This window comes from Megascapheus bottae, chromosome 9 (assembly GCF_031878675.1).
Source record: "Megascapheus bottae isolate mThoBot1 chromosome 9, mThoBot2.hap1, whole genome shotgun sequence".
NCBI classification, from domain to species: domain Eukaryota; kingdom Metazoa; phylum Chordata; class Mammalia; order Rodentia; family Geomyidae; genus Megascapheus; species Megascapheus bottae.
The window spans coordinates 42686157-42699359 of NC_143517.1; the positions used below are offsets into that span (position 1 = coordinate 42686157).

A 13203-nucleotide genomic window follows, 5' to 3' on the forward strand; every position below is an offset into this window, starting at 1 on the left:
TGTGGTACCAAGGAATCGAACCCGGGTCTTCGTGCATGCTAGGCAAGCACTTTAACCACTAGGCCAAACTCCTGGCCTTGCTTGCTTATTTATTAATTTAATTTATTTATTTGTTTGGGTTCCTTGGTGGGACTTGAACTCAGGGCCTGGGTGCTGTCTCTGAGCTTCTTTTGTTCAAGGCTAGTGCCTTATCACTTGAGCCAGAGATCCACTTTCAGCTTTTTGAGTAGATTATTGGAGATAAAAGTCTCACAGACTTTTTCCTACTGGCTTCATTGCAATTCGTACATCTCAGTCTCCTGAGTAGCTACAAGTGTGAAATACTGGCTCTAGGCTTTCACTTATGCAATCTTGAAGGTGAAACAACTCATACTCTTCAATTTCTCTGTTGCTAAGCCATGATAGTCAGAATGTCAAATGCCTTAAATTGATTTGACAGAATATTTTCAACTTATGAGATGTAACTCTATTATAAGTACAGGAGTCTGTCTATCTATCTATCTATCTATCTATCTATCTATCTATCTATCTATCTATGTACATTGTGGAAATCACATTTATTATTATTATTATTTCTATTGTAATTAATAAAAGGGTTACAGGATATTTGCCAGATAGAAGGTGCATTAATTCACATACATTGATACCCTTTCACATGTCTTGGTACCCATTACCCTCCCCCCCCACCCGTCTTGGTTTTCCCCCCTTCCCTATCAAACTTCAAATAACCAAATACAAATAAATTCAATATATCAGATAACAAAGTGAGATACTGTAACAGTATGAGATACCCAAGGGACAGCAAAGGAGATGAGAGATAACATAGTACATTAGGGACAACAGTCATTCCTTATATGGCTTTTGTTTCAATATCCTGGAGGTCCTTTCATTTAGCTTCATACTATATGGCCTTATGTATCAAGGTTTTGCTCTATTGCAAGTCTCTGCTAGTAGAGCCCAAGGTTTCTACTGATTGTGACAAATGAGGGAAACCATTGAGCCTAAGTTCCTTTGAGTCTGGCTTACTTCACTTAATATGATCTTTTCTAAGTCTTTCCATTTCCTAACAAATGGGTCGATGTTGTTTTTTCTGACAGCAGCATAGAATTCCATTGTGTACAAATACCACAATTTGTTGATCCACTCATCAACTGAGGGACATCTAGGTTGGTTCCATATCTTTGCTATGGTGAATAGTGCTGCAATGAACATTGTTGTGCTAGTGGATTTAGTATGCCCTTGTTTCTGGATGGTTGGGTAAATGCCAAGTAGTGGAATTGCTGGGTCATGGGGGAGTTCTATGTTTAGCCTTTTGAGGCACTGCCATACTGCTTTCCATAGTGGTTGAAGGAGTTTGCACTCCCACCAACAGTGTAGTAGTGATCCCTCCTGGCCACATCCCCTCCAGCATCTGTTGTCATTCGTTTTCCTGATCCTGGCCATTCTAACTGGAGTGAGGTGGAATCTTAGAGTTGTTTTGATTTGCATTTCTTTTATGACCAGAGATGTTGAGCATTTCTTCATGTGTCTATAGGCCATTTTTGTTTCTTCTTCAGAGAAGACTCTCTTTAAGTCTTTGGCCCATCTTTTAATGGGATGGTTGTTACTTGGGAGATTAGTTTTGGAGTGATTCAATTTTTTGAGCTGCTGATATATTTTAGATATGAGGCCCTTGTCCGTTGTTTGGTTGGTGAAGATGTTCTCCCACTCTGTAGGCTTCCTGATTAGTTTTCTAGCTATGTCCTTTGCCATACAAAAGCTCTGCAGTTTAATGCAGTCCCACTTATCCAGCCTTTCTCTGATTTGTTGTGATTCTTGGTCCTTATTAAGAAAGTTTTGACCTGTGCCAAGGAGGCCTAGTGTATCTCCTATTCCTTCCTGTAAAGTTTTCAGAGAGTCAGCTTTTACCTCCAGGTCTTTGATCCATTTGGAGTTAATTCTAGTGCAGGGTGACAAAGAAGGATCCAACTTTAGTTTTCTGCAGGTACTTAACCAGTTCTGCCAGCACAACTTGTTGAAGAGGCTATCTTTCTTCCATTCTATTTTTTTGGCTCCCTTGTCAAAGGTTAGGTGGCCATAGGTCTGTGGTTTAATATCTGGGTCCTCAGTTCTATTCCATTGGTCTTCAGGCCTGTTCTTGTGCCAGTACCAAGCTGTTTTGATAATTATAGCCCTGTAATAGAGACTAAAGTTTGGAATTGAAATTCCTCCTACGCTGTTCTTTCTGCTAAGAAGTGTTTTTGCTATACGGGGTCTTTTATTATTCCATATGAAATTTTGAATTGCCTCTTCTATTTCTTTAAAGAATGCCATTGGGATATTGATGGGTATTGCATTGAATTTGTAGATAGCCCTTGGCAAGATTGTCATTTTCACGATATTGATTCTTCCAATCCAGGAGCATGGGAGTTTTTTCCATTTCTTTAGTTCTGCTTTAATTTCCTTTTTCAGGGTTTTAAAGTTTTCATCAAAAAGGTCCTTTACATTCTTAGTTAAGCTAATTCCTACTTTATTTTGTTTGAGGCTTTTGTGAAAGGAGTTGCTTTCCTGATTATTGCCTCATTCCTCTCACTGTTGGCATAGAGGGAGGCAGTTGATTTTTGAGGGTCAATTTTATAGCCTGCTACCCTTCCAAAGTTTTGAATCAGCTCAAAGAGCTTGGGAGTAGAGTCTGTAGGATCTTTAAATACAGAATCATGTCGTCTGCAAAGAGGGATAGTTTTACTTCCTCTTTCCCTACTTGTACACCCATTATGCTTGCTTCTTGCCTTATTGCACTGGCTAGGAATTCTAATACTGTATTAAAGAGGAGTGGAGAGAGTGGGCATCCTTGTCTCATTCCTGATTTTAGAGGGAATGGCTTTAGATTTTCACCATTAAGTGTAATACTAGCAGTGGGTTTGTCATACACAGCCTTTATTATATTGAGGAATGTTCCATGGATTCCCAGTTTCTCCAGAGCTTTTAACATAAAGGGGTGTTGGATCTGGATATTAACGTATCTATTACATCAAATATTTAGCATTTAGTTTTGTGATGAGAAGGTAAACTTTCATAGTTTTCCACTTAAAATTCACTGAATTGGTCCGGGAGTTTGCCCTAATGGTTAAAGTGCTTGCCTAGCATGCATGAAGACCCGGGTTCGATTCCTCGGTACCACATACATAGTAAAAAGCTGGAAGTGGTGCTGAGGCTGAAGTGGTAGAGCTCTAGCCTTGAGAAAATCCAAGGACAGTGCTCAGGCCCTGAGCTCAAGCCCAGGACTGGCAAAAAAAATTTCACTGAATTGAGGGCAAATTGTTGACAAAGGAATAGATTGATTTGGAAAATGATTCTAAGACTCCTCCCATCTTCTCAAGTGGTAGTGCTCTATCTAGCCTTGAGAAAGCCCAAGGACAGTGCTCGGCCCTGAGTTCAAGTCCCAGGACTGGCAAAAAACAAAACAAAACATTTTAGGTGATCTACCTTTGTAATGTATGGTTTCTCCAAGGGATAACTAATTCTGCAGTTATAAGGATACCAAAAAGGTGTATTTTCTTCAGAGAACAGGGGAAGATCTCCAATTTGCTGCTTCCTTTTGGAGGACAAGATGAGATAACATATTGGAGAATAGCCTTTAACACATTAGGTGGCTTCAGTCAGAGGTTTTTTCTATACAAAGCTAGTGGAAAACCAATATTGTTCTGCTCAGCTGAATGACTGCCTAAGGAATGATTTTTAAATCAACCAAAAGTGCCTAGGGATACATCATTTACCTAAGCCTTCATGTGGTATCAGAATAATTAAAGACTATGGCTGAAGTGATTTCCAAAGTGCAATACATGGTATAAAACACAGTAACTCTAGTTTGGATCTCTTGAACTTATTCCTTCATGCAATGACCTTTTTCTATGCTTTCATTAATACCTTCCCAATTCTCTACTCCCAATCCAGTTTACAAAATACAACATTATTTTCTTGTTTTCTACTCAGTTGTGTTTGCTTCTTTTTAATAATTTTGTATTTTAATCACATACCAAAGATATGTTATTTACACTTTGGGTTTGATCTTGAGTCTACTTAATTAATTCAGTGGGCTGAATTAAACCTCTTGATTGGATATATAGGATTGGTTCTAGAGCCTATTTCTGATTTGGTTTATCTAAAGCCCAGGTCCATATCATTGACCTGGCATTGCGGTGGGCTTTGAGTCTGTGGTATTAGGAACCAGCCAGGCGCTAGGATGAGCCAGTTGCTTCTGTCTACTGAGCTGGGCCTGGGGCTCAAGCCCATGAGGCCTTGAAGTGAATCTCAATCTGGCAGAGGAATGGTGGACTTGGAATCTTTGTTTATCTTTGTCAGCCTGGCACCAGAGGCTACTGAGATGGTTCATTAGACTGGGTTTTCTTGAGTGTAGGCTGGCAAGGTCCATCCTGAAAGGAAGACCCTTGGAAACTGGTATAGTTCTAGGAAGGCATTAAATATGTTCCTGAGTGTGCTTAGTGCTGGAGGCTGTGGTATTTTGTATCCTGGAACTGTATGGGTGATGCTAGCCATGTAGTGATCTAAAGCCTGGGATGAGACTGAAACTTAAGCTACCAGCCTATTCTGGTGCTGGGTAGAAATAGACTGTACCTACCGAGACCTACTGATAGTCTGAGCTGCTGGTAGAAGCTCTTGAGACACCGGAGCTTTGTGAATCATTTTCCTTCCTCTGATACTGTGACTTGAACTCAGGGCCTTGCATTCCCACTTGGCTTTTTCATTCATGTTTGATGTTCTACAGACTTGACCTGTGCATCCATTTCTTGGGACCTTGTGTTTAATTAATCTGAAGTCCTGGACCATTAGGGTCAGCCTATTGCTGGGGCCAGTTTTGAGGTTGAGGCTAGTTGAGTTGGCCACTGGAATAGCCTGGAGAAACCTAACTTGCCTGGTAGGCATGAAGCCTAAGGTTGTGGGCTTCTGACTGGTGTCAGGTGGAATGAGACACTTAGTGAAGCCTGGATTCTGGGGTCACAGAATAGTCTGGGAACTATACTTATAAAGGCCGCTCTAGATCTGGATAATTACAGATGCAGGCATATCTTAGCTATGGTAAATAATGCCACAATGAACATCGTGCTGATAGGTTTAGTATGGCTTTGTTTCTGGATAATTATATTGAATAGGTTTTGGTCATATTTTGACATAGCGTTTTATTTTATATGTGAGCCAGGCAGGACTCTTGCTTATGCTTCCATTGTAGCTGAGATGATGAGTCCATGCTACCATGTCAAGGCTTTTCTGTTGAGATGAGCCTTGTAAACCTTTTATTCTGGGCTTGCCTAGAATTGCAAATCTCAACCTGGTTGATTTTATTTATTTATTGCAGCTTTAATTAAAACAAATTTACTTTCCTCCTCCTCCTCTTCCTCCTCCTCCTCCTCCTCCTCCTCCTCCTCCTCCTCCTCCTCCTCCTCCTCCTCCTCCTCCTCTTCTTTTCTTTTTTTGCCTGTCCTGGGGCTTAAACTAAAGGCCTGAGCTCTGTCCTTGGACAATTTTTGCTCAAGGCTAGCACTCTGCCACTTGAGTCACAGTGTCACTTCCAGCCTTTTCAGAGAAATCAAACCCAGGGCTTAGTGCATGCTAGGTAAGCACTTTACCAGTAGACCACAGTCCTGGCCCTTTCTTCTGTTTTCTCTGGCTGCCTATTCCTCCTTCTCCCTTTTTATTTTTGATATAATTAACTTAGAAAGATTCTTGGTCATTATCTCTTCAAATATTTTCTCATTTTCTGGGATTTTCAGTTGTTGTTTACTACTCTTTCATTCATCTTTTATTCGATCTCGATAATTTTTATTAATTAATTTTAGTTTATTGATTCTTTCATTGTATGTTTTTGTCTACCCATGAGCCGATCAAAGGAATTCTTCATCTTTTGATACCAAAAAATCTATTTGATTATTTTTTTAGTTTTCATTTTTTCTGTTGCAATTTTCTTATTCACACATGTTCATCTTTATCTATCCTTTACTTAATAATATAACAATTTTAAAGCCTCCCTGTTCCAATCTATCCTGATGTGCATATCATCTTCTAATTTAATTGTATTGAATAGTCTTCCTCTTGAGGATGGATTGCTTAATTCTTGGTTTTCTCCTTTGTCTTACGGTTTTCAGTTGTATTTATTCCATGTTGTGGATGTGGGATTATTGATATTAGAGATTGAATTATCATTCTAGTCAAGAATTCAGAAAGGTTTGGATTTTGTTGTGGCCATCATTATATCTGTAATGAAACATAATTATTAAACCTGTAAAAATTGTAAAAAGGAGTGAAAGTTTCCGGAATTGTGCCTGTCTTTCAGGAGTTACAAGTCTTCTTGCCTGCTTGCACACATATACCTATGTGAGGGGGCTCTTGGTTTCATGTCTTGACATCGTCTTCTTTATAAGTACCTAATGAAGGTCTAGGGGAAAATGCTTGTATATATGAACTCCCTTTGAGTGTGGGTCCTTAAGCTATTCCAAACGTGTTAGCCCACTTAAAAGTTTCTTAAAGTTTTAACTGACTTATCTTAAGTTGTCATTATGCCAATTGTTTCTTTCTTTTATCGTCAAATGTGAATCAGTGTGACTGATTTCCTCTTGGAAACATTTACTCTTTGTTGTACTTTTAATGTAGCATCTAGTTTTGTTTTTTAATCTATATACTATAGGCTATCAATATTTTACAATATTATAGCCAAATTATGTCTAGACTGCTATACAGATTTAAACAATTAGCAAGAGCACTCATTTACTATTGGTTATCCTCTTTAGGATCTGTTTAGATTCTTTAGACCATTCCACTCCTATTGATTTGATGTTCACAGGTTTTAGTTTTACTGTCTAATGCACATTTCTTACTATATTTTGGAATGTTTAAACATATTACTATATGTATTTTAGATCATATATTTTAAATATGGTACAAATAATAGGAAGAAATTTTATATTCTATTCAGAGAAATATCTCCATGCAAGGGTATTCTGTAATTAAAATTAAATTTGACTTTTATCATTCTATATATTTATTTTCTGATTATAGAATTATGTCAATAGATTGCAGTGATAATTATTTTTGATTAGGAAACCAATTTAAACATCTGTTTTTTTTTCTGCAGAAAATTGCACCAACAGTTTGAAATGTATAAGGAACAGGTAAAAAAGATGGGAGAAGAGTCACAGCAACAGCAAGAACAGAAGGGTGATGCCCCAACTTGTGGTATCTGCCACAAAACAAAGTTTGCTGATGGATGTGGCCATAACTGTTCATATTGCCAAACAAAGTTCTGTGCTCGTTGTGGAGGTCGTGTGTCATTACGCTCAAACAAGGTACAGAAGTGAAAGCATGACAATTCTCTTACAGATAAGCTTAATGGCAATAAAATAGATTACCTGAAATTAATACCAAGATTAACCAAATTACAAAAACTTCTGTAGTCCTCGTGGTATATAAAAGTTGTTTAAATTCTTTATTGCTTTTGAAATATATTTGTTTTGCTATTTTATATTAGTTAGCTCATGCTTTTGTTTTGTATTATGGGTCTTAAACTTTCAAAGATGATGAAGTTGACTTAGAGATAAATTAATCTCACTCCTTTGTTGCCTAAGGAAAATAATCTCATTTAGAGTGATTGAAGTTGATCTTTTGAAAAAAATTTAAAATGTTATTATGAAGATTATGTATACAGGGGTTCCAGTAATATACACCAGATAGAGTACATTTCTTTTTAGACAATGTTACCTCTTCTCTTGCTCTCTCCCAGGTTTTCTCTCCCATCCCCACCCACAAGTTATATAGCTCATTTTCAACATAGTATCTAATGAGTACCACTGCTGCATTTGTTAGCACTTTGTCTACCCCCAATTTCTGTGCCTCTTCTTACTCTCCTAATGATACATAAAGGAACAAGATGAAAATGAAAACAGTAGCAAAGATGAAAACTTCATTTCCATTTCCTGGAAAGTTTTTTTTTTTTTTTTTTTTTTTTTTTTTTGTGGGTCATGGGACTTGAACTCTGGGCTGGGTGCTGTCCCTGAGCTCTTCAGCTCAAGGCTATTGCCCTACCCCTTGAGCCCCAGTCCCACTTCCCATTTTCTAGTGGTTAATTGGAGATAAGAGTCTCAGGTTCTTTAGTGTCCGGGCTGGCTTTGAACCAGGATACTCAGATCTCAGCCTCCTGAGTAGCTAGGATTACAGGTGTGAGCCACCATGCCTTGCTTAAAGTTGATTCTTAAAGCCACACAACTGATTATAGTCAGAATTTGACATAGTTTTTTGTATTAAGAATATACTTTTTTGGGGGTACCAATTATGGGGCTTGAACTTAGAGCCTGGGCATTTTCCTTGAGCTTTTGTGCTTAAGGTAATGCTCCACTATTTTGAGCTTAAGCTTTTACTTCTAGCTTTTTGGTAGTTAAATACATATAATACTTTTATAGACTTTCTTGCCTTTGCTAGCTTTCCACTCCAAGCTCAGCCTCCTGAGTAGCTGTGATTACAGGTGTGAGTCTCTGGTGCCTGGCTTACTACTATACTTTTAGAAGCCTTGTAGGTTTGTTTTCCCTTGGCTTGTTTTCTTTTCTAAGAGGATTATTCTACTTTGAGGTCCCGTTTCCTAATTCTACACTCTGAAGCTATATTTCTCTTTGTGTGTATTTTTTAAACATTGTTGAAATAACACTCAATGATAGAATTTAAAGACAACATGGTAAAGATTTGTTCATACTTATATTAGAGTTTGTAGTTTATCTTTTCACCTTTGTGAATATTTATTTGCTACCCAAAGAAGGCTTTAAGGAAATCAAGAAAAAACAATATTTAAAATTACTCATTTTATTAGAATTTGACTTTATTTCCTTGCTAGAATCTTATCAACAAAACATTACTTAAAATAGGAAGCTGATTTTATTTATTTATTTATTTATTTATTTATTTATTTATTTATTTATTTATTTATTTGCCAGTCATGGGCTTGAGCTCAGGGCCTGAGCACTGTCCTTGGGCTTTCTCAAGGCTAGAGCTCTACCAGTTGAGCCTCAGCACCACTTCCGACTTTTTTCTACGTATGTGGTACCAAGGAATTGAACCTGGGTCTTCGTGGATGCTAGGCAAGCACTCTACCACTAGGCCAAACTCCCGGCCAGGAAGCTGATATTTTTATATACAGTATTTAGACATAATTGCAAAAATCAGTTCCTTGTGTGACTGCATTCCTTCATTTCTTTTTTTTTTATTTTTCTCAGTGCATTTTGTTCTCCAAAATGAATTTCTTATTTTTTTCTTTTGGCATGTTTGATTATGGTTTTTTTCTTATTACTATTTTTGAATGAAGGCACTGGGTAGAAGCTCTAGTGTATGTAAGTGGAAGTGATGAGTACTAAAAATCCTTGTATTGTTTTCTTTCAGAATCAGGTAAGATGTTGATGGCAAACTTCATTAACATCATTTAGCTCAGATTTACTGAGGGGGTTTTCTTCAGCTCAGTACTGGAGATTGACTCTAGTTTGCTAGCCAACCATACTACCATTTGAGTTGCATTGTCAGAGAATTTTAATTTTTTACATTGTTAATACTGATTTTTCTCAAATGTGTTTTATTTAACTATTTGGAGTAATCTTATGATTTTTTTGCTTTGCTGCTGTGTTGAGGTACATTGAATTTTGTATTCTTAGAATAAGCTTCATTTTATACTAATGTAAGTTTCATTTGATTAAAAAAATTGTTTACTGGGCATGGTGGCTCACACCTGTAATCCTAGCTACTCAGGAGGCTGAGATCTGAGGATCAAAGCCAGCCTGGGAACAAAAGGGCCTGAGACTCTTATCTCCAATTAACTTCTAGAAAACGAAGTGGGGCTTGACTCAAGGGTAGGGTGGTAGCCTTGAGCTGAAGAGCTCAGGGACAGTGCCCAGGCCAAGTTCAAGCCCTATGACCCACCAAAAAAAATTGTTTACAATTTTTTGCTTCTAAGTTCATGAGGCATATAGTGTCTCCCTTTTTATTTCCCTACAATATCTTCCTTTTGTTTTCGAGTTAGGATCATGTTGGCTTTATAAAATGAATTGGGAAATGTGTTTTTTAATCATAATAGTGAGTATATAGGTTTATATAAAAAGGAATTTTGCTAGCACTAATGCTACATTATGCCAGAAATTATCTATGCAAGTAAGCCATGAATTCCTTTGTTTAAAAATGTTATACCTTGTAAATCTCACCCAGTTCCTTTTCAACTATTCCCAAGAAAAATCATTTAAATCATTGTTATTAACATCTATAAATTATACAAAAGGACAGTAAATGCCATATACATGCTTCCTATATATATGATGTTTACAACATACAATAATGTACTTTGATCATGTTTACCTCATATGTATTACTCTTTCTAAACTCAGTCTCTCTACTATCCACCTTTTAAATAATTTTGATGGCTTTCTTTATGTTAATTTCATACATATCGAATGTATTTCTATAATATTCACCTCTTGTTTGACTTTTCTCTCATCCTACCTACTGGTTTACCCCCAGCAATCCACCTTTCACAGTCTTATCATAGTGTTCTTTTTTTCTTAAGTGTAGATACTGCATTTGAGTGAAGATCTGTGATATTTGTCATTCTGGGCTTGGCTTATTGCACATGACATGTTGTTCTCTAGTTATTTTCATTTTCCTGAAAATAACATAATTTCATTCTTTTTATGGCCAAATAATTCTCCATTATGTGTACGTATTTAACTTCAAATAGTAGCAGAAACTGAAAATGAACAATGAAACAAAATTTTAAGTAAAATTACTTATGAATAGTACCCATTTTAACATTTTGGGTCTGTAAAAAATAGGGCATTATATTTTACTTTAGAAATCTTTTCTTTTTCCTTTTCTTTAGTAAATATATTAGAATAGGCATGAATCTTTCTTAATATAAACAGACCTCCTCTATTTTTTAATCATTGAAAGAGCCCCCAGGTTACTTCTCCTAAAATTGTCACCTTTTTTTGGGGGGGGTGTCACTTGTGGGGTTTGAATTCTGGGCCTGGGCGTTGTCCTTGAGCTCTTCAGCTCAAGGCTAGCATTCTACTACTTGAGCCATAGTGTCATTTCCGGTCTTAATTGGAGATAAGAGTCTCACAGACTTTAATGTCAAGGCTGGCTTTGAACCTTGGTCCTCATAACTTAGTCTCCTGATTAGCTTGGATTGCAGGTGTTAACCACCAGCACCCGGCTAAAGTGTCAGCTTTTTAATGAGTACCATGATTCAGAATTATATCACATAATTCAAAGAGTCAGGAATCATTTTAGGTTTTCTTCCTGTACTACTCTCTCTCCCCAATAAAATATTTTAATTATCACATCTCTATTTGCATAAATTTCTATCTTTTTAGAATTCATGGGAATTGAACCTGGGGCCTTGGTGCTGTCCTTGAACTTTCTCTTACAAAGCTAGCACTCTACCACTTTGAACCAATGCCAGTGTCCTAACTGCCATCCAGGACTGCTCCAGTCTTAGATGCCAAATCACATACATTGCTAGCTTAATATTTATAAAATACAAATATGATTATTTTATTTTTTTCATAAACCCTGTTCAGTGAGCATTATCTCTCAAGTAGCTGAAGTTTCTAGTGACATAAAGAACTTCATACTTGTTATTTATTTCCTATCTAGCTCTAGGCATGAGCTTTCCTCCATTTTGGATTTCTCAATCACATTACACTTGTGTCTTATACATTTTGTTAATCTTGTTGCCTTTAGCAGAAATACTACTCTTCTTGCTTCTAGCCCCTACCATATTCCTTGCCTTAATGAACACTTACTCATTTTTCTGAACTTAAGCATCATTTTCCTTATGATTCCCTTTTTGGTATACCAGATGAACTAACTCACTTTTGTGCCCTACTGGTTACACCAATCTCGAATGTACTTTAAAACATGTTATTAGTACTAAATGATTACAACTCTTTAATCCCTTCAATTACCACACCTTTCTAAATATTTAGCATATAATAAGTCATGTCAACGGAACAAATATTGTACTTGTCTTGTCATGGGCTATATTAGTCTGAGACAAACTTTTTTATTTACCTGGCCCTGGGGCTTGAAACTGGGGCCTTGGCACTATTCCTGAGCTTCTTTTGTTTATAGCTAGTGCTTTGCCATTTGAGCCACAGTGCCACTTCTGTCTTTTTTTTTGTTGTTGTTGTTGAGTAGTTTATTGGAGATAAGAGTCATTGTACTGGGGCCGGGAGTTTGGCCTAGTGGTTAAAGTGCTTGCCTAGCATGCATGAAGACCCGGGTTCGATTCCTTGGTACCACATACATAGAAAAAAGCCAGAAGTGGTGCTGAGGCTCAAGTGGTAGAGCTCTAGCCTTGAGAAAGTCCAAGGACAGTACTCAAACCCTGAGCTCAAGCCCAGGACTGGCAAAAAAAAAAAAAAAGTCATTGTACTTTACTGCTCTGGCTGGTGTTGAATCACAATTCATATCTCAGCTTCCTGAGTAGCGAGGATTACAGGCTGTGAGTTTCTGGCACCTAATATAGGACAGACCTTTTGGAAATTTATTTTTAAGTAATTGTACAAAGGAATTTCTATTCAACAAAGTAGTTTATGAGTGCAGTGTATCTTGATCAGTAGCTCCTGCCCCCTTAAAAAAAAATTACAGTTCCTTGGCAATGCTCCAATGTGAAATTGTTTCCTTAAAGTTGGCAAACCAAATTCTATATGAAAAAAAATCAACAATAAAGGGAGAATTTTTTTTCAGAGAGAGAGAACAAAGGGGAAGATAGAGAAGGGAGGAGCAAGGGAGAGAAAAAGAGAAAGAGTAAGGTAAAGAGAGAAAGAGGGTGGGGGGAGAGACCTAAAAGAATATTGTAGGGTTGGATTGGAGAAGACAGACAAAAAGTTATCTTTAATTGTGGGTAGTGACTTTATATCATCTGTAGTGTTAACATTAGTAACATAAGAAGCAATCAAGAACACAATAATATAGAAGCTGCATTCCTATTCCTTTTATACAACTTCCTATGTTTTAATAATGTAGATGATCAGTTATAGAATGAAGTGTCAGGCATTATTCTGAGAGCATTCCATGCCCTTGTACGTCACATCAAATAAATATTTAATTGCCTATTTTGTAGGTGAGACTGTAAAGACAGAGAGATAGGTAAACTGTACAAGATATATAGGTACAAGCGTT

General features: G+C 37.1%; 1 protein-coding gene across 38 annotated transcripts in view; it reads left to right on the plus strand.

Annotated features, from left to right (window-relative positions):
- Positions 1–13203, plus strand: part of Rims2 (regulating synaptic membrane exocytosis 2) — a 385455-nt gene that overhangs the window by 73397 nt on the left and 298855 nt on the right. For all 38 annotated transcript variants that reach the window (XM_090339238.1, XM_090339190.1, XM_090339201.1 and 35 more), the window contains one exon: positions 7127–7337. In XM_090339238.1, the coding sequence (XP_090195364.1) occupies positions 7127–7337 (211 nt within the window). The remainder of the gene's footprint in view (positions 1–7126; positions 7338–13203) is intronic.